Consider the following 25615-nt stretch of genomic DNA (forward strand, 5'->3'; position numbering starts at 1 on the left):
ATGTGTTCTTACAGACTTTTTTCTATTCAAATGTATGTTTGATATTTTTTAAAACACAAAAAATATACCACATAGAATTTTATATGTATTTTTCAGTGAGTCTTTTCCTATTCATTACTCTTTGAAAACAATAACATAATATCCAATCATGTATGTGTATCATAATATAACTATTTTCCCATTCTTGGTTATATTGTTTCAAAATACAATTGTAATCAGCACTGACATAAGTCCATCTTTTACTGCATCTCTGATTTTTCCTTATAGTAATTTCTAGAAGGGAAACTAGTGGGTCAAAGGATATGAACATTTTTTAAGACTTATGCAGAAAGGTTATACCTATTCAAGTTTCCATTTGGAGTATTTTCACCAAATCCTCAGCAGCAACCTTATTAGTTTCCTTTAATCTTTGTTAATTTTATAGGAAAAATAGCATTCTGTTGTTCTAATTTACATTTTGTGCATTTACTGGGAACATTTTTATTTCTTTCTTGAGCATTTTTTTGTAGTTTTTGCTCATTTTACTATTGGATGTTAGCTTCTTACGACTTGCATACGTTTTACTTTGTTTGTTTGTTTGTTTTTTGATGTGAACCCGGTGTAAAGTCTTTATTGAATTTGTTGCAATATTGCTTCTGTTTTATGTTTTGGTTTTCTGGCTGTGAGGCATGTGGGATCTTAGCTCCCTGACCAGGGATCAAACCTGCAACCCCTGCATTGGAAGGTGAAGTTTCAACCACTGGACCGCCAGGGAAGTCCCTTGCATACGTTTTTCATATGTTACTTAACCGTACCATACTTCTAGAAATTTTTTTTAGTTTGTAGTTTAATTTATTTGCTTTTTGTCACATACATTAATTTTTATTGCAGCATGATATTCGTAAGAAAAGTGCACAAATCATAAATGTGCAGATTGATGAATTTTCACATGTTGAATACATCCATGTAACCAGTACCCATGTTAAGAAACTGAACGTCAACCAGCACACCAGAAACTCCCTTTTACTCCCTTTCAGTCACTTCTCCCCACCCCAAAGATAACCACAATTCAGATTTGTAATAACTAACTTAGATTCCTTTTGTCTATTTTTATAGTTTACACACTGGGCAATTCCATTTGTATATGCTCTTTTTGCTCTGACTTTTTGCTCTCTGGTTTTGTTTGTTAGATTCATCCATATGGTCATGTGAGCATTTTTTATTTCTCTGTAGTATTCCATGTGAATGCATGACCATTTTTAAATCCACTCTACTATTAATGGTCTTCGGGTGATTTCCAGTTTGAGACTATTATGAACAGTGCTAGTATGAACCTTTTAGTATATATGTCTTATTGAACATATTTCTGTTGAGTATATACTTAGACGTGGAACTGCTAAGTCATAGGAAATATATACATTCACCTGTGTAGATATTGCCAAACACTATTCCAAAGTGGTTGTACCAATTTATATTCCTACCAGCAGTACAGGAGAGGTCCAGTTGCTCTATAGCCTCACCAACACTTGCTAATTTCAGTTTCTCTTTTTACCATTCTGGTAGGTGTGTACTGGTATCTCCTCTTGGCTTTAATTTGCATTTCTCTGATAAGGAAAGGGGGAGTCTTTTTATATGTTTAAGGACCAGTTTTGTATCCACTTTAGTGAAGCCAATTCAAGTTTGTTGCATATTTTCCTTTTGGATTATCTCTTCTTGTTACTGATTTGAAGGAGTTCTTTACATATACTGGATATAAGTCCTTTGTTGGATCTGTGTACCTCAAATATCTCAGGAGGTATGTGGCACTCTCTTAATAGTGTCTTTCAATGAACAGAAGCTCTTAACTTTATCATAATCCAAGTAAACCTTTTTCTTTTATGGTTAGTGCCTTTAAAGAAATATTTGCCTGATCTAAGGTGACAAAGATTATTTTCTCTAAAAGCTTTATTTTACCTTTTGCTTCTAGATCTGCTATCCGTCTGGAACTGACTTTTGTATGGTATCAAGTAAAGGTCAACATATGTTTTTTTCCCACATGGATGTCTAGTTAACCTGGCATTTTCTTTTTTTTTTTTTCTTTTTTTTTTTAAGAAGGAATTTCCATCTTCAGGAAACAACTTTATTTATTTATTTATAAATTTATTTATTTTTGGCTGTGTTGGGTTTTCATTGCTGCGCGCCAGCTTTCTGTAGTTGTGGCAAGCGGGTGCTACTCTTCATTGCGGTGCGCGGGCTTCTCACTGTGGTGGCTTCTCTTGCTGTGGAGCACGGGCTCGGGGCACACGGGCTTCAGTAGCTATGGCACGTGGGCTCAGTAGTTGTGGCTTGCGGGCTCTAGAGCACAGGCTCAGTAGTTGTGGTACATGGGCTTCGTTGCTCCGAGGCATGTGGGATCTTCCCAGACCAGGGCTTGAACCTGTGTCCCCTGCATTGGCAGGCAGATTCTTAACCACTGCGTCACCAGGGAAGTCCTAGCCTGGCATTTTCTGAACAGACCATCCTTTCCTCGCTGAACTACAACGTTGCCTTTGTGATAAATCAGGATACCTTGTATGTGTGGCCTTGTTTTTGGGTATTCTCTTTTCCATTGGTTAATTTGATCATTCTTGTGCCTATACGACATTATTTTAATTACTTTTTAACTTTATAATACATACTAGTGTCTGATAGAATAAAACCAGCCAGCTTTATTTTCCTTCAAGATTGCTTTGGCTATTTTTAGCCCTTTGTATTTCTGAATGAATTTTAGAATCAGCCTATCATTTTCACTTTAGAAAAAGGAAACTACCAAGATTTGATTGGAATTGCTTTGAATCTATGGATTAATTTGGAGAGACCTGACATCTTTACAGTATTGAATATTCCAATAGCATTTTTATTGCTTGCCTCCTAAATGAGTCAAGCAGCTTCCCATCACTTTCTGTGCTCTAGGACTGATTTTACAAACTGGGAATACAGGGGAGGAAAAACAATTTTCCCTCTACCTTTCGAGTTCTTGGCTGAGACCCCTGTCATAAAAGATAGATTAACAAAAGAAAAACAAAAGTTTATTAACATTGTTAGGAAACAAAATTCAACTGGAGTAAATTTAAAAGATCTTACTGGTTTTCTTCAACGATTCATGAATTAGGCAGCGTCCCATCCAGCAGACAGAAAGGATCTTCTTCCCAGGATCTGTAAAAGATGAAAGACTTGTAGGCAGAAGGGAGTGGGACAAGGAAGTTAGGCTAGCAAAGAGTGGATTGGTCAATCCCAATCTCCCAATTCATCCCACCACCACCACCCACCCCTGCCACTTTCCCCCCTTGATGTTCATACATTTGTTCTCTGCATCTGTGTCTCTATTTCTGCCCTGCAAACCGGTTCATCTGTACCATTTTTCTAGGTTCCACATATATGCATTAATATACGATATTTTTCTCTTTCTGACTTACTTCACTCTTTATGACAGTCTCTAGATTCATCCACGTCTCTACAAATGACCCAATGTCGTTCTTTTTATGGCTGGGATTGACATATATACACTAATATGTATAAAATAGATAACTAATAAGAACCTGCTGTATAAAAATATAAATTTTAAAAAAAGAGTGGATTGTTTGTGTCAAGGTCACGTTCTTTTAGGGGATGGCACGGGTCTGTCAGGCAGATTACCTCACTAGTGTTGATTGGGTAGTTCCTGACTGACTGGCTTAAGATTCTATTTCTGTTACCGAACGCAGGTTCCTGTGACTGACGCCCAGTAAGGCCAAACAAACCGAAAAGTCGAAGTTTGGAGCAGAGAAAGCTTTGTTGCAGGGGCATGCAAGGAGAACAGGTGGCTCGTGCCCAAAAAAAACCCCTAACTCCTTGAAGGGTTTCAGCAAAGCATTTTTAAAGGTCAGGGGAGGGGAGGGGCATCCCAGGGTATGTGCTGGCATCTCAGTTCATGCACAATTCTCTGATTGGTTGATCTTGAGGTAACAGGGCAGTTAACATTATCAATCCTTAGGTACCAGTAGGTCTGGGGGCTACAGGCTTATGATCATCAAGTAGCTAATTTCTTCCATGTGGTGGTGGTTTTAGCATCTGAAAAGCTCAGGAAATATGCATGAAATACTGTTATCTTGGCACTTCTAAGAGGAGCTACAGCAGAAGATATGGGGGAGGGGCTCTGTCCTGGGAAGGCTCCACAGGTCCTGTTCAGTTACATTTCTTGGAAAGGCCAAAAGTGTAATTAAGTCTTGATTTGGTAAGGTGGATCTTAGTATAAGTGACTCCGTTTGGGGCCTGTTGTCCTGTTTTTAACAACACGTATACTGCATATATACATGGGAGATACTGTTTAAAAAAACAAAACAAAACAGAGCTAGACAGTAGTTAAGGCAGTTAAAACGTATTTTATTCAGGACATACAATAGGGGGAAAGAGACCTCAGTATAGAACTGGGTTCTATTGCAAATACAGCATGGATAAATGGGAATTTAATTACTAAGAGGAAACACGGGGTCAGGAGGGGTTTTGGCTAAACCAATATAATGGGATTCTTGGTGAAGACAGGCTAGGGTAGTCAGACATTACCTCTGTTACCTCAGACACCAAGGTTTGCAGCAGAGAGAGTTTATTCACAAAGCAGCCAAGGGAGGAGAACAAGTCTGAAATCCACCCTCCCAAAGGTGGGATATTTATGGGGTAAAGGATCAGGGTGGTCTTAGGTGTGAGGAAAGGTGATTGGAGGTAGGGGAAAAGTGAGGTAGTCGGTGTTCTGTGCAGATACATCTTGGTTACATGCTTCTTCCAGGGATGCATGTTAAAAAATGGAGGTGCTTAGCATGATTTGGGGGTGGAGGTTTTGGCCCTCTGACAACAAAAGAGCATTCATCCAACACCTGTGCAGGCCCAGTGTTAGGGCCCGTGGTCCCAACCAGTCTTAGCTCGAACTGAACAAGAGCTGACTCTAAGTTCCGAAAAAACAACTTAAGTCTCTGCCCCCATTACCATAGCAACCCCATACATCTGAGGTGTTATCTGTGGGGTGGTTAAGGTGTCTTGTGGTGTATTACCTAAGCTATGTGAAGCTTGGAGGGTATGCAGTTAAGGAGAGGGGAAAAAACTAAAGCAAGCTGATCAGTGAAGGCAGTTTATAAGCAGAGAGGTTTTAACAAGCTGTTCCCTTATCTGTTGTTCTGTAAGACAAGCTCAAGAATCTCTATTAGTCACTAGCTTCTGTTACCCCTATGGGGCATGATTACACCTAGGGGAATGGTAGAAGATGAGGAACCCAATATTGAGGGTGATCAGTTGTGGCGGATGGGAGACGCTTGCTAAACTGGCATACCAGGGTTCTTGTTAAAACTAGATTTTGCAAGGAAGTGCACAGGTAGGCCTAGGAGAAATTTCAGGAGCCTGACTAAAGTTTGATTAAAGAAAGAATCTTTGTCGATACCCAGGGGAATCTAACACTCGATGGCTTGGAATTCAGGCTCAGATAGCATCTATATGGGGGGGAGGGGGTGTAGACCTCTTAGGGAAGAGTAAATGTTTACTTAGGAAAGATAAATGGACCCTTAGAAGAACAGATGGGAGATACGACAAAATTTGTCTGGGTGTAGCCTCCTCTCCTGTGATGACTCAATCTTCTCTAGTTGATGAAACTCCCAGGGAAGGGATTTATGATAATTGAGTTCCTTTTGGAAGATTTGTCTTTAGGCAGAATAAGGGGGAGAGTTCAGAGAAAGTTTTCCCCTTCATGTGCTGTTTTTCAAGTGCCTACAGCTCAAAATAATCAATATGCCCAATGACATAATTTTGGGGGGACATATTCTGCTACCTTTCAGGAATGATCTATTCCTTGAGGGCATAGCTAAAATTGGCCCTTAAACTGTCTAGGCCAGCAGTCCCCAACCTTTTTGGCACCAGGGATCGGTTTCGTGGAAGACAGTTTTTCCACAGACCGGGCGGCAGGGGAGGGTGGGGGGAGTAGGGGTGGGGTGGGGAATGAAGTGTGGGGATGGTGCGGGTGGTAATGCGAGTGATGGGGAGCGGCAGATGAAGCTTCTCTCACTCGCCTGCTGTGCAGCCCAGCTCCTAACAGGCCACGGACCGGTACTGGTCTGCGGCTCTGGGGGTTGGGGACCCCTGGTCTAGGCCTTTGCTGGGGATATGGGGAATGGATGATGTCCATTGGTTCCTTTTCTTTTATGGTTATTGCTTAGTTCCAGTTTTCTATTTGGGGGGATATTTTGATAGTCTTTTTTTATTCTGAAAGGGAGTGTAATACAGTTGTCAAAGGAACAGACTCGAGTTGGACAGCATGGGAAATCCTAGCTCCAGTACATAATAGTTAGTGTGATTTTGAGCAGTTTACTTAACTTCTCTGTGTTTCAGTTTTCTCAATATTAAGTAGAAATGACAGTATCAATCTCATAGAGCAGTTGTGAGTATTAAATGACTTAATGTAAGTGACCTAATTAGGTCTTATTACTTATGTTAGTCATGGCTTCTCTTTTTTTTTTTTTTTTTTTTTGCGGTACACGGGCCTCTCACTGCTGTAGCCTCTCCCGTTGCGAAGCACAGGCTCCGGGCACGCAGGCTCAGCGGCCATGGCTCACAGGCCCAGCCGCACTGCGGAATGTGGGATCTTCCCGGACCGGGGCACGAACCCGTGTCCCCTGCATCGGCAGGCACACTCTCAACCACTGCGCCACCAGGGAAGCCCTCTAGCTTTTTGAGTTAAAGACTTAAGTACTAAAACTAATTTGTAAGGTTATAAATTTCCCTATGAGTGCTGCATTGGCTGTATTTCATGAGTTTTGAAATGTGGTTTGTCTCACAATTTTGTAATTTCCTTTGTGATTTGTTCTTAATAGGTGATTTAATAGGGGTATGGGCAAGGGATTGATGTTATTGTTAGTGATGATTTTTCTTCATGTGCTCCTCCAGACCCGTAGTTCTACCCTGATCATTATGGAACGCATCACCTGTATTTCCGTGTCCTATCGATTCCATTTAGGTTCAGCTGATGAGAAAGATCTCTTAAATCAGAGGTATCTTAATTTGTTCAGGCTGCTATAACAAAATGCCATAGGCTGGGTGGCTTATAAACAACAAAAATTTATTTCTCACAGTTCTGGAGGCTGGGAAACCTAAGATTCAGGGTGCCAGCATGGTTGAGTTCTGATGAGAACCCACTTCCTGGTTCATAAATGACTGTCTTTTCCCTGTGTCTTCATATGGCAGAGGGGGTGAGGGAACTCTCTGGGATCTCTTTTATAAGGGTACTGATTCTATTCTTGAGGGATCCAACCACATGACCTAAGCACCTCTCAAAGCCCTCAGCTCCAAATACTGATAACATTGGGGATTAGGTTTCAACATATGAATTTTGGGAGGACACAAACATATAGCAAGAGGGTAGAAGAGAAAGCACTGGAGAGATATTTATTTTCCTAGTTCCCTCCCAGCAGGGCTACCATTTGGTAGTGATTGTGTTCCTGTACCTAAAGGCGCAAGTCTTCTTGGGGGACTCCTTTAACTTCATCTCTTCTTTTTTTTTTTCTTTTTTTTTTTTGCGGTACGCGGGCCTCTCACTGTTGTGGCCTCTCCCGTTGCGGAGCACAGGCTCCGGACGCGCAGGCTCAGCGGCCATGGCTCATGGGCCCAGCCGCTCCGCGGCATGTGGGATCTTCCTGGACCGAGGCACGAATCCGTGTCCCCTGCATCGGCAGGCGGACTCTCAACCACTGCGCCACCAAGGAAGCCCTAACTTCATCTCTTACAGGGCTTCAGTGACACTGCTTCTTTCCTTTGACCTTTAGGCCTGTGGAAGATAATAAGTTCCGGCTGTTGCTAGTCCCTGGGTGCTTCACTATCCCCTATTGGTTGCCTCAACCCTTCTTATGCCTTGGTAAATAAATGGTCATTTCATTAAACTCTTTTCAGTTATCCCTTTTGAGTGTGCCATCTGTTTCTTGTAAAGTCTTCCTTCAAGAAGACTTCCTTGGTTAACTTATTTTGTAGCCCCTATTCTATTCTCTAGGATTAACTCTTATCCATTGTCATCCACGACCTTTGGTTTTGCCCTCTGAGAACTTATTCTTCATCTCTTAGCACTCCATTGCCTCATATGAAATGGGTTTTAAAGTATACCTTTCTTGGGGACTGCATACCTTTCACAGCCTGATTCCTGCTGGTGTAGGTTGTGGACCGAAGAGTTGCTTTAAAGGTTGAATATGAGTTTTTGCAGGGTATTGGTTTCTTTAGTAGTGTAGTTCCCTGAAATGTAGTAGATTTCCAGTCTGTTTGCTTGTAGGCAGTTTCATATACAAGTAACCACAGTTAAAGAGCACATTTAGACCAAGCTCTTAAATCCGAAGTCTGTAGATTGTATACTGGTTCTGTTTTGGACTTTTTCAACTTCATGGCATCATCTGCAATAAGAGGCTTGGGTGGAAACGTATCACCCTTAATTAGATCTTAGCAGCTGGACTGGTTCCCATTATTTTGAAGGAGGGTCTTCGGAAAGGCTTCAGGCCGCCAGCTTATTTCCTGCCTTTTGGCTTTTCCAGCCATGAGAACACTGCTCCCCCCCCCATTACCATTTTCAGTCAGCTGGAATCTCAGGCCACAGGCAGAGACACCCTTCTTTTGCAGAGCTGAAAGCTTGTTAGGCACATGGTTTGTCTTTCAAGGTACAAATATTACAGTGGCAGTAGTTTTTTAAAATGTTTTGCCATTTGGCTGGAATGGGTCATTAGCTTTTTAACCTGCAATATGTTTCCTTGCCATCTACCATTTGACCTCTACTAAGCCTGTGCAGTGTATTTCAGGTTAACTGTCCACTGTCTCTTCCACAACTGCCTCTGCCTTACTGGTAAGCTGGAGAATACATATTGGAATACTGCTTTAGAAACATTTTGCATCCACAGCTTTGTTTACCAGCAAAAAAAAAAAAGGTCAGCAAGAAGTGAATCTCTGCTTCCTTCCAAATTGGGAACCCTCATTTATATCTAGAACCCTAGCTGCAAGATAATTTGGAAAATATCACATTTAGCCTTTCCATCCCTTTAATACAGGAGTCATACTAGGAAGGAATGTAGTATAGACGCTGAACAAACCAGCCCACCATATCCATCATAGGACCTAACCTCCCTTCTCCTAAGAAAATTTAACTGGGATATTTTTATTTTTTTATTTTTTTTAACATCTATATTGGAGTATAATTGCTTTACAATGTTGTGTTAGTTTCTGCTGTATAACAAAGTGAATCAGCTATACATATACATATATCCCTTTATCTCCTCCCTCTTGCGTCCTCCTTCCACTCTCCCTATCCCACCCCTCTAGGTGGTCACAAAACACTGAGCTGATCTCCCTGTGCTATGCAGCTGCTTCCCACAAGCTATCTATTTTATGTTTGGTAGTGTATATATGTCAGTGCTACTCTTCACTTCATCCCAGCTTCCCCTTCCCCCTCCCCGTGTCCTCAAGTCCATTCTCTACAAATGCATCTTTATTCCTATCCTGCCCCTAGGTTCATGAACCATTTTTCTTTTTAGATTCCATATATATATGTTAGCATACGGTATTTGTTTTTCTCTTTCTGACTTACTTCACTCTGTATGACAGACTCTAGGCCCATCCACCCCACTAAAAATAACTCATTTTCGTTTCGTTTTATGGCTGAGGAATATTCCATTGTATATATGTACCACAGCTTCTTTATCCATTCATCTGTTGATGGACACTTAGGTTGCTTCCATGTTCTGGCTATTGTAAATAGAGCTGCAGTGAACACCGTGGTACATGACTCATTTTGAATTATAGTTTTCTCAGGGCATATGCCCAGTAGTGGGATTGCTGGTCGTATGGTAGTTCTATTTTTAGTTTTTTAAGGAATCTCCATACTGTTCTCCATAGTGGCTGTATCAATTTACATTCCCACCAACAGTTCAAGAGGCTTCCCTTTTCTCCACACCCTCTCCAGCATTTATTGTTTGTAGATTTTTTTTTTTTTTTTTTTTTTTTTTTTGCGGTACGTGGGCCTCTCACTGTTGTGGCCTCTCCCACCGCGGAGCACAGGCTCCGAACGCGCAGGCCCAGCGGCCATGGCCCACGGACCCAGCCGCTCCGCGGCATGTGGGATCCTCCCGGACCGAGGCACGAACCCGTGTCCCCTGCATTGGCAGGCGGACTCTCAACCACTGCGCCACCAGGGAAGCCCTGTTTGTAGATTTTTTGATGATGGCCATTCTGACCTGTGTGAGGTGATACCTCATTGTAGTTCTGATTTGCATTTCTCTAATGATTAGTGATGTTGAGCATCCTTTCATGTGTTTGTTGGCAATCTGTATATCTTCTTTGGAGAAATGTCTATTTACGTCTTCTGCCCATTTTTGAATTGGGCTGTTTGTTTTTTTTGATATTGAGCTGCATGAGCTGCTTGTATATTTCGGAGATTAATCTTTTGTCAGTTGCTTTGTTTGCAAATATTTTCTCCCATCCTGAGAGTTGTCTTTTAGTCTTGTTTATGGTTTCCTTTGCTGTGTAAAAGCTTTTAAGTTTCATTAGGTCCCATTTGTTTATTTTTGTTTTTATTTCCATTTCTCTAGGAGGTGGGTCAAAAAGGATCTTGCTGTGATTTATGTCATGGAGTGTTCTGCCTATGTTTTCCTCTAAGAGTTTTACAGTGTCTGGCCTTACATTTAGGTCTTTAATCCATTTTGAGTTTATTATTGTGTATGGTGTTAGGAAGTGTTCTAATTTCATTCTTTTACATGTAGCTGTCCAGTTTTCCCAGCACCACTTAATTGAAGAGGCTGTATTTTCTCCAACCTTTGTGTACTCTTGCCTCCTTTATCAAAGGTAAGGTGACCATATGTGCATGGGTTTATCTCTGGGCTTTCTATCCTGTTCCATTGTTCTATATTCTGGTTTTGTGCCAGTACCATACTATCTTGATTACTGTAGCTTTGTAGTGTAGTATGACGTCAGGGAGCCTGATTCCTCCGGCTCCGTTTTTCTTTCTCAAGATTGCTTTGGCTATTTGGGGTCTTTTGTGTTTCCATTACAAATTGTGAAATTTTTTGTTCTAGTTCTGTGAAAAATTCCAGTGGTAGTTTGATAGGGATTGCACTGAATCTGTAGATTGCTTTGGGTAGTATAGTCATTTTCACAATGTTGATTCTTCCAATCCAAGAACATGGTATATCTCTCCATCTGTTTGTATCATCTTTAATTTCTTTCATCAGAGTCTTATAGTTTTCTGCATACAGCTCTTTTGTCTCCTTAGGTAGGTTTATTCCTAGGTATTTTATTCTTTTTGTTGCAATGGTAAATGGGATTGTTTCCTTAATTTGTCTTTCAGATTTTTCATCATTAGTGTATAGGAATGCAAGAGATTTCTGTGCCTTAATTTTGTATCCTGCTACTTTACCAAATTAATTGATTAGCTCTGGTAGTTTTCTGGTAGCATCTTTAGGATTCTCTATGTATAGTACATGTCATCTGCAAACAGTGACAGTTTTACGTCTTCTTTTCTGATTTGGATTCCTTTTATTTCTTTTTCTTCTCTGCTTGCTGTGGCTAAAATTTCCAAAACTATGTTGAATAATAGTGGTGAGAGTGGGCAACCTTGTCTTGTTCCTGATCTTAGAGGAAATGGTTTCAGTTTTACACCGTTGAGAACAATGTTGGCTGTGGGTTTGTCATATATGGCCTTTATTATGTTAAGGTAGGTTCTCTCTTTGCCTACTTTCTGTAGAGTTTTTATCATAAATGGGTGTTGAATTTTGTTGAAAGCTTTTTCTGCATTTGTTGAGATGATCATATGGTTTTTATTCTTCAATTTGTTAATATGGTGTATCACATTGATTGATTTGCGTATGTTGAAGAATCCTTGCATTCCTGGGATAAACCCCACTTGATCATGGTGTGTGATCCTTTTAATGTGCTGTTGGATTCTGTTTGCTAGTATTTTGTTGAGGATTTTTGCATCTATGTTCATCAGTGATATTGGCCTGTAGTTTTCTTTCTTTGTGACATCTTTGTCTGGTTTTGGTATCAGTGTGATGGTGGCCTTGTAGAATGAGTTTGGGAGTGTTCCTCCCTCTGCTATATTTTGGAAGAGTTTGAGAAGGATAGGTGTTAGCTCTTCTCTAAATGTTTGATAGAATTCTCCTGTGAAGCCCTCTGGTCCTGTGCTTTTGTTTGTTGGAAGATTTTTTAATCACAGTTTCAATTTCAGTGCTTGTGATTGGTTTGTTTATATTTTCTATTTCTACCTGGTTCAGTCTTGGAAGGTTGTACTTTTCTAAGAATTTGTCCATTTCTTCCAGGTTGTCTCTTTTATTGGCATATAGTTGCTTTTAGTAATGTCTCACAATCCTTTGTATTTCTGCAGTGTCAGCTGTTACTTTTCCTTTTTCATTTCTATTTCTGTTGATTTGAGTCTTGTCCCTTTTTTTCTTGATGAGTCTGGCTAATGGTTTATCAATTTTGTTTATCTTATCAAGGAACCAGGTTTTAGTTTTATTGATTTTTGCTCTTGTTTCCTTCATTTCTTTTTCATTTATTTCTGATCTGATCTTTATTTCTTTCCTTCCTTCTGCTAACTTTGGGGTTTTCTTGTTCTTCTTTCTCTAATTGCTTTAGGTGTAAGGTTAGGTATTTTTTTTTGAGGTGTTTCTTGAGGTAGGATTGTATTGCTGTAAACTTCCCTCTTAGAACTGCTTTTGCTGCATCCCATAGGTTTTGGGTCATCGTGTTTCCATTGTCATTTGTTTCTAGGTATTTTTTGATTTCCTCTTTGATTTCTTCAGTGATCTCTTGGTTATTTAGTAGTGTATTGTTTAGCCTCCATGTGTTTGTATTTTTTACAGTTTTTTTTTTCCTGTAATTGATATCTAGTCTCATAGCATTGTGGTCGGAAAAGATACTTGATACGATTTCAATTTTCTTAAATTTACCAAGGCTTGATTTGTGACCCAAGGTATGGTCTATCCTGGAGAATGTTCCATGAGCACTTGAGAAGAAAGTGTATTGTCTTGTTTTTGGATGGAATGTCCTATAAATATCAATTAAGTCCATTTTGTTTAATGTGTCATTTAAAGCTTGTGTTTCCTTATTTATTTTCATTTTGGATGATCTGTCCATTGGTGAAAGTGGGGTGTTAAAATCCCCTTCTATTATTGTGTTTCTGTCGATTTCTTCTTTTATGGCTGTTAGCACTTGCCTTATGTATTGAGTTGCTCCTATGTTGGGTGCATAAATATTTACAATTGTTACACCTTCTTCTTGGATTGATCCCTTGGTCATTATGTAGTGTCCTTCCTTGTCTCTTGTAACATTCTTTATTTTAAAGTCTATTTTGTCTGATATGAGAATTACTACTCCAGCTTTCTTTTGATTTCCATTTGCATGGATATCTTTTTCCATCCCCTCACTTTCAGTCTGTATGTGTCCCTAGGTCTGAAGTGGGTCTCCTGTAGACAGCATATGTCCAGGTCTTGTTTTTGTATCCATTCAGCCAGTCTGTGTCTTTTGGTTGGAGCATTTAATCCATTTACATTTAAGGTAATTATCGATAGGTATGTTCCTATTACCATTTTCTTAATTGTTTTGGGTTTGTTTTTGTAGGTCTTTTCCTTTTCTTGTGTTTCCTGCCTAGGGAAGTTCCTTTAGCATTTGTTGTAAAGCTGATTTGGTGGTGCTGAATTCTCTTACCTTTTGATTGTTTGTAAAGGTTTTAATTTCTCCATCGAATCTGAATGAGATCCTTGCTGGGTTGAACAATCTTGGTTGTAGGTTTTTCCCTTTCATCACTTTAAATATGTCTTGCCAGTCCCTTCTGGCTTGCAGAGTTTCTGCTGAAAGATCTGCTGTTAACCTTATGGGGATTCCCTTGCATGTTATTTGCTGCTTTTCCCTTGCTGCTTTTAATATTTTTTCTTTGTATTTAATTATTGATAGTTTGATTAATATGTGTCTCGGTGTGTTTCTCTTTGGGTTTATCCTGTATGGGACTCTCTGCGCTTCCTGGACTTGATTGACTATTTCCTGTCCCGTGTTAGGGAAGTTTTCGACTATAATCTCTTAAAATATTTTCTCAGACCCTTTCTTTTCTTCTTCTGGGACCCCTGTAATTCGAATGCTGGTGCGTTTAGTGTTGTCCCAGAGGTCTCTGAGACTGTCCTCAATTCTTTTCATTCTTTTTTCCTTATTCTGCTCCCTGGCAGTTATTTCCACCATTGTATCTTCCAGCTCAGTTATCCATTCTTTTGCCTCAGTTATTCTGCTATTGATTCCTTCTAGAGTATTTTTAATTTCAGTAATTGTGTTGTTCATCACCATTTGTTTGCTCTTTAGTTCTTCTAGACCCTTGTTAAATGTTTCTTGTGTTTTCTCCATTCTCTTTCTGAGATTTTGGATCATCTTCATTATCATTTCTCTGGATTCTTTGTCAGGTAGTTTGCCTATTTCATCTTATTTGGTCTTGTAGGTTTTTACCTTGTTTTTTCGTCTGTAACATACTTTTGTCGTTTCTTTCTTTTTTTTTTTTTTTTGATGGGTGGGGCTGTATTCTTGTCTTACTGGTTGTTTGGCCTGAGGCATCCAGCACTGGAGTTTTCAGGCAGTTGGATAGAGCCGGGTCTTGGTGCTGAGAGTAGGACCTCCAGGAGGCCTCACTCCAGTTAATATTACCTGGGGCTGAGGTTCTCTGTTAGTCCAGCAATTTGGACTAGCAGCTCCCACCACAGGAGCTCAGGCCCAACCTCTGGCCTGGGAACCGAGATCCCGCAAGCTTCATGGCATGGCAGAAAAGAAACAAACAAACAAAAAAAAGGTGTAGTACAATATGAAAGAATAAAAAATAAAATTAGAAAGATAAAATATATATTAGGAAAAATAAAAATATAATTGAAACAACAGCAACAAGGTAAAATAAAACCACAACAGAAAAAAGAAAAATAAAGTGGGGGGTGGGGCAGGGAGAAACAAGCCAAAAGGAGAGGACAATAACAAAGTATAAAGAATAAAATAGGGCTTCCCTGGTGGCGCAGTGGTTGAGAGTCCACCTGCCGATGCAGGGGACACGGGTTCGTGCCCCAGTCCAGGAAGATCCCACGTGCCGCTGAGCCTGTGCGTCCGGAGCCTGTGCTCCGCAACAGGAGAGGCCACAACAGTGAGAGGCCCACATACCGCAAAAAAAAAAAAAAGAAAGAAAGAAAATTAGAAAAATAAAAGATTTACTAGGAAAAATATAAATGAATCAACAGCGAGTCAGCAAGGTAAAATAGAACCCCAATCTAAATGAGGAAAAAAGAAGGGAAAAAAAAAAGCCTTGGCTATGGGGATGGAGTTTAGGCAGGGGCAGGGTTTAGGGTGGGGCGAGACCTAGGCGGGTGGTGGGGGGCGACGTTGAAGCGTGGGGTGGGGCCTCTGCTTAGGACCTGCTCGGAAGGGGAGGGGCAGCCGTGGAAAGGGGGGCCTCTGGAGTGTGGAGTTCCAGGGTTTGGAGGTAGAGCCCTGGGTGAGGGTGTCGGGGGGGGGGCTTGGGCCCAGCACGTTGGAGGGGGTCTCCAAGTGTAGAGGTGGGGCCCTGGGTTGGGGTGTAGGGGCAGGGCTTGGGTTCTGTGGGGCAGGAGGGAGGTTCCGAGGGCAGAACATTAGGCCCAGGAGCCCAACAGGCTCCCCGGTGCCTAAGTGGACAGGGAAAGCGCTGGCCCCGTTCCTTTCTGTTCCTTCGTGCCCCTCCCCCACCATCTCCCCCAGGGAACCCCCCATTGCTGCTGGACCCCTAACCATGGGTGGGTCTGGCTGGGTGTAGGAACTCCTCCCCTCCCCCAGCACCCCCTCAGGGTCCAGCCTTTACTTTTGCTCCCCATTCCCTCCCTCCCCCTCCCTCAGGACCTGCACGGCTGGAGGGGGCCTAGGTGGGCAGAGGATCAGGCCCGATCTCAGCAGGTTCCTGGGGCCCCAAGTGGGCAGGGGACACCTGGCCACACTCCCTTTTGATCCTCTGGTCCCCCAACTTACCCCTTCGGGTGTGGGATCCCTTCCCCTTCCCCAGCCGCCCCTCAACGTTGCCAGTCCCCTCCCACCTCCACTTCTTCTCTCCCTTCACACCCCCCCACGCCCCATTTCCTACCTGGTTGCTGACAGTTCTTCCCTTCCCCTTAGGTGTCCGTGGTCCCGTACCGGTGCCTGGTAGGTCCCCTAGTTGTGTGGAGACATGAATTCCACATCCTCCTAGTCCGCCATCTTGACTCCACCCGCAACTGGGATGTTTTTAGTATACGGTGTAATACTGTTATTTTAATGATTTTCAGAATCGGAAATCAGACTCGTTTATGTCTTAAAACTAACTCAGAGAGTCATGTGCTGTGTTAAAATTTTAATTTTAAATCAAGCAAAGTTTTGAAAACTATTCTAATCACATCCTTTCCCTATTTAAAACCTTTTTGAAATGGCTTGGTTTAATACCAATTTCCTTGATTATTGGTCAATTTTACTATCTTCTAATCTTGGTCTTTTGTATTCTCCCTCCAGAAGTCACCTTTGAGTCCTCCTAGTCTGGAAGGACTGGGGATGGTCTGAAAGAAAAGGAAGGAAGAGTGAGGTTCCCAGGCCCAACTTCTGGTCCTCTGGCCCTTGCCCTAGAATCTGACCACTTTCATTTCTTCAAGGCTAGATTCTGTATATATCTTCAAAGTTAGTTCCTTTATCTTGGAGCCTGACTACCCCCTGGAGACTGAAGTGGGAAGGACAACATAACCTCACACTCAGGCTGAGCAGCAACAGGACAAAGTTTAGAAAATGATGGACTCCATATCTAACGTGGGTATTAAGCAAGATAAATACTGATACCAGTGTTGTCATTTTGCTCTGTTATTGTAATTTCTAATTAAGATGTTTTGAGAGTAAAAATTCTCTAGTCACCTTAGGAGACTAGTTCTGATATTGCTCATTCATAGCTGTTGGATTTTTTCATCATAGATTAATTGCAGAAATTTTGAGTCATTTATCCTATCTTGAATCCTTCTACTCCTAGAGGGAAGAGTACCTGAAAATAAGAACTAATTATTTAAAGGACTAATATTTCTGCCTCTTTGCATTATTTGTAGTGCATCTAAACCATTTTTTGGTAACTTTCTTAGAGGGACAGTGTTGTTCTCAAGGGACTTTTTTACTCTATGAACTCTCCATCCATGGTAACCCTTTTCTGTAGTTGAATTCCTTTTGATATTTGTTGAAATTCATTCTTTTTTCCCTTGTTCATGACTGGGGAAAGTGTTCAGAACTGGGAAAGCCCCTCTTGTCTTGACTTCTTTCCCTCCTTCATCCTTCTCAGTAAATTATTAAATGTTAACCCTTTGTTGGCAGTGTGTTCAGCTTGGCAGGTTTAGCTTCCCCTGACCCCCAGCGCTAAATCAGTCAAATGAATGTGAGATGGCTCTCACATAATCTCCCACATTTAAAAGAAAGTTACAAAAAAATCCTCTCTTGCTTGAAAGATTCTCCTTTCTTTATATTTTTAAAGGTTATTTTACATCTCTAAAGAACAGTAAGGCATGTTTTATAAGTAACATTTGTAGATTCTTTCCTACTTGCAATAGTGATTTGGCTAATGGAAGGAAATTGTTTTCGTCTGTGTATGTATACATTGACAGTATTTGCTATTTTGACAATGGAGCTTGCTGTCTGGAAAAATGATACATATAAAATTGTAGGTATTGTTGTGTCATCTTATTTTTCCTTAAAATGCATTTTCAGTTACCCGTAGTACATAAAGCTTTACAGTTGTATTTTGTAATTTACTTCTGAATAGCAGCTGAGATCAGAAGCATAGCAAAATTCCTGCTTTTATCAGTATCTGTAATAGAAAGGAAATTTATTAATGGAGATACTAAATCTGAACCTATTGACATACAAGATTGACCATTAAGTCCAAAGCTAGTTTATTACCACATATGCAAGAATAAATTTCTTTAAAATGAATTGTACAAATTTTTCTTGAGGGACAAGTCTTTGCTTTTTTTCTGTCTGGGTCATGTTGTTTCTACTATTTTGGCTTCATCATGTATCCTCAGAGCTCCAATATAGATTTTAACATTTTAAAAAATATGTAAACATCACAAAAGGTAGTAAATTAGTCTCTCTCTCTTTTATGTATTTTTATTGCATTTATTAGAATGCAGGTTCCTTTGTCTCAAGCTGTGATACACAGTTCTTAAATTACTTTTAATTACTTATGTAGCTATATTAATAGCTTTCTTTTTTTTAATTTATTTATTTTTATTTATTTTTTATTTTTTTATTTTTTGGTTGTGTTGGGTCTTTGTTGCTGCACGCAGGCTTTCTCTAGTGGCGGCTAGTGGGGACTAGTCTTCTCACTGCGGTGGCTTTTCGTTGTGGAGTATGGCCTCTAGGCGCATGGGCTTCAGTAGTTGCAGCACACGGGCTCAGTAGTTGTGGCTCGCGGGCTCTAGAGTGCAGGCTCAGTAGTTGTGGCGCACAGGCTTAGTTGCTCCGCGGCATGTGGGATCTTCCCGGACCAGGGCTCGAACCCGTGTCCCCTGCCTTGACTGGCGGATTCTTTAACCACTGCGCCACCAGGGAAGCCCTACAGCTTTCATTTTTTGAAAACATTGTGGAAAGGGAACTAGACTAGTAATCAAGAGACTAAGATTGATTAGCAATGATATCTTGAGTGAATCACTTAATTTCTCTAAAGCTTGTTTCCCATCTGTTATAAAGGAGTTATACCAGATCATCCTTTAGTATTAAATTTTTCTTGAATCTGGTAGGTTGGTTTACTAAATGACAGTAGGCCCCTAGGGGCTTCCATTAATTAGGAAATACAGGAAGAGATTCTGCTCATTTCCTGTCTGCTTTTATTTTTTTATTTATTTTATTTTATTTTATTTATTTATTTTTGGCTGCATTGGGTCTTCACTGCTATTTGGGGGCTATTCGGGGGCTATTCTGTTGCCAAGAGCGGGCTTCTCATTGCGGTGGCTTCTTTTGTTGCGGAGCGTGGGCTCTAGGTGCATGGGCTTCAGTAGTTGTGGCACATGGGCTCAGTAGTTGTGGCACATGGGCTTAGTTGCTCCACGGCATGTGGGATCTTCCCGGACCAGGGCTCAAACCCATGTTCCCTGCATTGGCAGGCGGATTCTTAACCCCCATGCCACCAGGGAAGCCCTCCAATCTATTTTTAGATCAAAAACCTTGGCTCAATTTTAGTTTTCCTGGTTCTCTACCAGGTGTTCTCTGAGTTCCCAGGAGCAAATCATGCCTTAAGGAGTTAGGAGAAAAGGCCCAAAGCTCAGTGTACTCCACAGGGCTATAGTGTTAGTGTACTGACTTCATTGCCTCTGGATTTTTAGAGTATTGCTATCACATGTATTGTTACTCCCACTACAGAAGATCGAATGCCTATTCATCTTTATTTGAAATATTTGAGGACATCCTTTATTTTTAAATCCACTTTGTAATTTATTTTGCTGACAGAATCTGGCCAACTATATCCTATTGTGGGATTTTGCTGATAAATCCACAATCGTTAACCTCATATCTCTTTAACACGTTTATTAAAGTGGATTTTCTACTTTAGTATATATTTTGCCATGTTCTTTTGGTTTTACTTTTCCTTGCAGAATCTCCCTGATGATAGGGAATAATGAATCATTTTGAGATAAAGACCTCCCCTCTGTCTCTTAACAGAACCACAAATTCTGTCTCCACCTTTTTTATTATTATTATTATTTGGAATAAGGAAAAAAGAAAGTAAGGTTGGATGTGATCGAATAATGTCCAAACCTCATTTTAATGTTTACTGCACGCTCTTCTCACACCCAACATTTTGCCAGTGTGTTTAACCTGGCTCTAATTTTTTTTCTAACGCAGTTAAAAATGATAGTTTTCCTTTCTCATCTTGCTTCTGCTGTACATTCAGTAAGTGCCCAATATATGCCAGTTGATGAACCATATACTGAATAACATTAAGGGTAGCCTAAGAACTAGAGAGAGCTCAATCAGGATCACTTTCTTCTCTTTCCTTAGTTAAGACCAAGTCACTATTGCTCTTTGTTTTTAATCAGTTGAACCTATAAGCTGTGTGAGTTTTCTCCCTTTGCATCTCTTCATCTTTCTTTTGATGAATATGTTTTGTTTTGGACTAGATGCTATTGTACTTAAGTATATTTGTACTATTATATAGGAAAAATGTAAAGTTAATGTTTTTAAAGCTTTTTGTTGTTTATAACATTTCATGAAAGATTAATTGGATAGGATGAATTTCTATTGGAAAATATCAGAAGCCTGCAGCCAGGAGAATTTATGAATATATGTCTTATCTGCTGTTGGTTTTTAAAAAAAACCTAAGTAAATGTAAATATTAAGTAATATTCTCTAATGGTATTTTTTAAACACCACTATCCCTATTACTACTTCTGCAGTTATGGAGTAATACTGAGTGGCACTGAAGAAATTATGTTCAGGTTTTTTCAAAGAACTGCTTCTGATAGGAAAATGCTTAGTAATGATGAAGACACGCCCTCCAGTACAGTGGCCATTTTGTACGGTAGTGCTGGAGAAACAAGTGGGAACCATCAAAGAAAGAAGTGTATGGATCAAAGGAATATGGTCAAGAGGCAGTAAATTTTTCCTCTAGGTCAAGTGGAGAAATTAGAACTATGCTGCCTGTGAGTAGTTTAATTCATTGGACCAATTTTAAAGAACCCTTTTAGCTTACTTAATCTTTTTAAGTTTTATGATTAGATTTTGCTTTGCTGATAATGAGGAACAATTAAATTAACACATGGATTTGGGGCTTTTGGAATAGTAATTTAGAAGTTATACTGAAATGTGTATACTCCAAAAAGTATTTCCTGTTATTTTATAATATCTTTAATTTTTCAAGGTACTTTTCTATGATATTATTCAAGGTTTAAGGTGGGGGGGGCAATAAGTAGTTATTTTTAAATTATACTTTGTGATTGTCTACTGATTAAAGATAAGTGAAAGGTCTATAGAAATTCTGTATATTGGCATTATAATTAATAGTAGTGGAGAAATTTATTTCCCTTTGTAGGGTTTTGTTAACTGTGACGGTTTTAGCTCTTTATATACCAAAAGCTTCTTCATTAAAAATAGAGAAAATAGCTACCTTGTGTAATTTGGTAATGACAGTCTTGTCTTCCTCATCAGCTTATTTTGTGGGGTTCTGCAGTTAGCTGGGAAGAAATAAGGAAATCATAGCAACTGACAACGGGAGTTCATCCTTTTCAATCATATTTTCCAAAAAAATGCTGTTCTATATTGATAATCACATTTAGACCTACAGCTTTAAGCAATATTCAGATAAAAGACTTTTAAAATATTTTAATAGCTAATAAATAATTGTTTTCAGGCAAATATTCTCCATCAGATTCCTTTTACAGATATCTTTTTCCTTAAAGATTTTGTTTTGAATAAAAGATCTTTTAGAGGTTCTACTGGTATGATAGAAACTTTTTAAAGTATGTAACTTAAATTATAGTAGTTTTTTCCTGAAGAAACTAAAAATTGATACAGACTTTTAAAATAAAGTTACCTGTAAGTAATTTGATAAATTCTATTAACAAGGGAATGGAAATTAAAGGCTTCTAAGCACAGATTTATATCATTGTAAAGTCTTCATTAACAGTTACTTCTACATCACACAATTTCAGGTTTCTATGCCAATGCTTCCTGCCTCCTACTAACTTCTGTTAGTAGCTAACTATTTTCCTATTGCTTTTTGTGTTTAATATAGACTTGCAGAGATCACATAACATTGATAGTAGTTAACATTTTGCTTTGATATAGTACTGATGCTGTAAATAAAGGAACTGTGTAATAGTCAAGTAGATCATTAGTTTTGATATAGAAAAGTGCTCGGGATCATTCTATTCATTTGCTAAATTAAGAATTCAGCATCTTTTTAATCAGACCTTACGTTGGGCACCTTTTTCCACACAAATAACACACATGAATATATTGTCATTGTAATAACACTCTACTCTTTCAAACCACTTTTAAGTCCAGCTCATTGGATTTTTAAAACAAGATTCTTTGTAGCCAGCTTCTAGGCTTGTGTAATCTGAGGCAAATGCATATGAATTATAGCTCATCTGAAAGAGAAATGATTGGTAATAAATGTAGATATTATCGGGAGACTTATCCTGACCTGTTTTGAATTTTCTAACTTAATCTGTTAAGTAATTTAAAAATTACAAGTTCTGTTTCTGGTTAAAAAATATGCAAACTATACAAAATACTATATTAGACCAAGTTAATGAACTTATTTACTTTAAGTTATTTGCAATGTAGTGGAGTAAATAACAGCTTTAACTCTGTCAGGCTGCCTAGGTTCAAATCCTGGCTCTACCATTTACTGTTTCTGTGACCTTGGCCAAGTTACTTGGTCTCTCTGTGCCTTAGTTTCCTCTTATCTTAAATGAGTTCTGCCATAAAAGGTTATTGTAAAGATGAGAGTTAGTACATAAAAATGCTTAGAACAATGCCTGGCAGTGTGGTTACTCAGTAAATGTTTAGTGCTGCTGTTCGGGGAGGAATTTGTGGGGAAGGAATCAACAAACAGATGAGAGTCTACACTGATCATCCTCTTGTGAGAAAAAAGTGCAGCTGGTAGCATCAAACAGAATTAGCAGCCTCCACTGACATTTCCAAACCAGAGGTAAACACTGCTTTAGCCTGAGAAATGGGCAGAGGGAGCAAGTCAAGGGCTATTTCCAGATGTCCACTACCTATGGCCCCCATAGCCTGTGGGAAACTGGAACCCTGGAATGAATAAACAGAAAAATCATGGAGCCTATAGATCATTAGAATACCAATTCTGTGAAGGTTTGGAGGAGCTGCCATTTTCTAAAATATACTCACAGGAAAAAAAATCCAGATTTGTTTTCCGGATTTAAGAGACTGTAGTTCTGTGAAACTTAGAGCCACCAGTGAAAGGGGAATAATTTGAGATGAGGACAGCCTCAAGAGAGGGGGGGAAATATATAAGTGAATTAAAAATTGTACCATGCAGGGTCTGCATTTTAGACCTTACAGAATATAAAATCTGACATATATTAGCCATCTCTTTACTTTCTGTATTCTGATGCATTTAACAACTTGGAGCCTTGCTGACCTTGGAGGGATTGCTCCTCCCAGGTTACTAAATGATAGTACACTACTCACCTGGCTACTATCTATCTGCCTAATCATACCGGGGTCAGGTACCAGACCCTACTAGGGACAGGCCCTATGCTCCAGAGACTGCTGAAATCATCCATTTCGCCAGCCTTAAGCCTGCTTACCTTGCCTTGCCCATTCGCCCATTCCTTCCCACAGAAAGCACAATAAAGGCTCTCTCCCATAATTTCCCTCCTCTCCCTCCTGACTGACCCTGGTGCTGCCCACATGCCCATCCCTCCCTTGTGGCACAACCTGCTCCCTTCTCTTGGGATCTGTGAATATAACAAACTGTCTTTCCAATGGCAGTTGTCTGCTGATCTGTTGGCCTCACCACACCTGTACAATAAAACCTATATTTTAAGGGCTTCTCTGGTGGCACAGTGGTTAAGAATCCACCTGCCAATGCAGGGGATATGGGTTTGAGCCCTGGTCTGGGAAGATCCCGCATGCTGCGAAGCAACTAAGCCCGTGGGCCACAACTACTGAGCCTGCGTGCCACAACTACTGAAACCCGTGCTCTGCAAGAAGAGAAACCCACACACCACAACGAAGAGTAGCCCCCCACTCGCCGCAACCAGAGAAAAGCCTGCACACAACAATGAAGACCCAGTGCAGCCAAAAATAAAGTAAATAAATTTTTTTTAACCTGTATTTTAAAATAGTAAGACAAATTTGTGAGAGAAGGGTTAGTGGTTCCTTTTAGATCTCAGGCAATTTTGTGTTACGGTTAAGGGTGTAGGCTTTGGACTCAGACCAGCTAGCTTCACATTCTGCTGGGTGACCTTGGACAAGTTATTTAACCTCCATATACCCCAGTTTCCTTCTAAAATGGGGGTGGTAGTAATAATACCTCTTTAGAAGTTCGTTGTTAGGAGTAAATGAGGTATTATAAAATATGCTTAGCTTAATGTTTAACATATAATAAACTCAACAAATCTTAACTATTTTTACTGTTACTCTTATTATTTTCCAGCTTCACTCTCTTCTAAAATATTGATCTCTCTTAGGGCCCTCTTGTCTTCTTACACTATGTGTTATCTTTAGCTGATCTCATTTACTCCATGTGTTTCCATACCTATATGCTATTGTATGGGTTTGCCACCATACCTGTTTGCCAAAAAATCTATTCATTCAGACTAGGCCACTCTCCTGCTCTCCAAATATTTTAGGTCCAAGTTACTCACATTTGAATATCTCACAGGTGCCTGTAACTCATTGCCTCCCTCTTCAGACTTGTTCCTCTGCTGCTATTTTATATTTCAGTAAATAGTACCACCTACTTGTTCAAACCAAAAATCTAGGAGTCATCTTAGTCATCTCTATTGACAGCCACTTTCAATCATAAATGGATACCAAATTTGGGGGGAAGAATTCACAAACTAAAGAATGCTTATTACATTTTGGGAGAAGGCGTAGGGATTAGGGGTAGGAAAAAAAGTTTTTTCACATTTTATATCTTTTTGTACTGTTTGAATTTTTAATTTAAAAACAGTAAGAAAAAAAATCCATAAAGTTGAGCTGTTGAACTCAGTTTCCTTTTATAGGTAAAGCAAAGTTAACTTTTCCTTGAATATATTCTGGGAGAAGTTAATGGTAGAAAATTACTATAACTGTAGTTAGTATAGTAGGTGCTCAATAAATATCTGGTTAGTGGTAGATGAACAAATGATGATTGCCATTTAAGTTTCCCTTTTGCTAAATTTTTCTAGTGGAATGCTGTTAGCAGTCAATCACTAGCATCTAGAAGACAGAGCAAATAGTTGATGAGGAGCCAGAATCAGAATTTGGCCAGTAGTTGTTGCAGACTACAGATTGCTTTTCTAAAAAGGTATATAACTCTTCTGAGAGAGCTCTTCTGGGGAAGAGAAGGAGAGTGTCCAGAGGGTACATCAGGATTAGTTTGGAAAGAGCATCTTAGGGTTCTGCTGGCTGTTTTCTCAGCCTGATGCAGGTGCTTGCTTGTGGGCCTATAGCATTGACAGGTGTGCCAGTAGCCAAAGGAAACCACTTCTTAGTCAGATGCCATTTGTGGAAGAAGCTAAATTTATTTAGATATCTAACTTTCCTAGTTACATATGTGGCCCAGTTAGTCACATATATATTTCTTATATATAAGAAATATATATGTTGAGACCCCAACAGAAATTTTTTAAAAGGAAATTATTTTATTGGAAAACTGAGGTTCAGTTAGACGAACAAGAAGTTCATTTAGAAATAATCTCCTAATATAACCAAGTGCTGTAATTATTTTGGTTTTATATAATATTGGTGGCTGGTTAAAATTTTAATGCATAAACTCTGATACAGTTATTTTGAAGGTAACTTATTTCACTGTTGGAGAGCCTATTGAGTTTTTAGATTGCAAGTCATGGAAAAATAACTAATTTTCCATTTTGGTTTTTGAATCATTTTCCCAAAGTAAGAAGTAAGTAAT

General features: G+C 39.6%; 1 protein-coding gene across 7 annotated transcripts in view; it reads left to right on the forward strand.

The window, feature by feature from the left end:
• VEZT (vezatin, adherens junctions transmembrane protein) overlaps positions 1–25615 on the forward strand; it is an 80775-nt gene that overhangs the window by 1606 nt on the left and 53554 nt on the right. Inside the window, exon 1 of one of the 7 annotated variants that reach the window (XM_067697580.1) lies at positions 20511–20663. The exons of the other annotated variants lie outside the window; for them this stretch is intronic. Coding sequence (XP_067553681.1) covers positions 20655–20663 — 9 coding nt within the window. The 5' untranslated portion in view covers positions 20511–20654. Of the gene's footprint in view, positions 1–20510; positions 20664–25615 lie in introns of those variants that run through there. 7 annotated transcript variants of the gene reach the window in all.

This window comes from Pseudorca crassidens, chromosome 11 (assembly GCF_039906515.1).
Source record: "Pseudorca crassidens isolate mPseCra1 chromosome 11, mPseCra1.hap1, whole genome shotgun sequence".
Lineage (NCBI taxonomy): Eukaryota > Metazoa > Chordata > Mammalia > Artiodactyla > Delphinidae > Pseudorca > Pseudorca crassidens.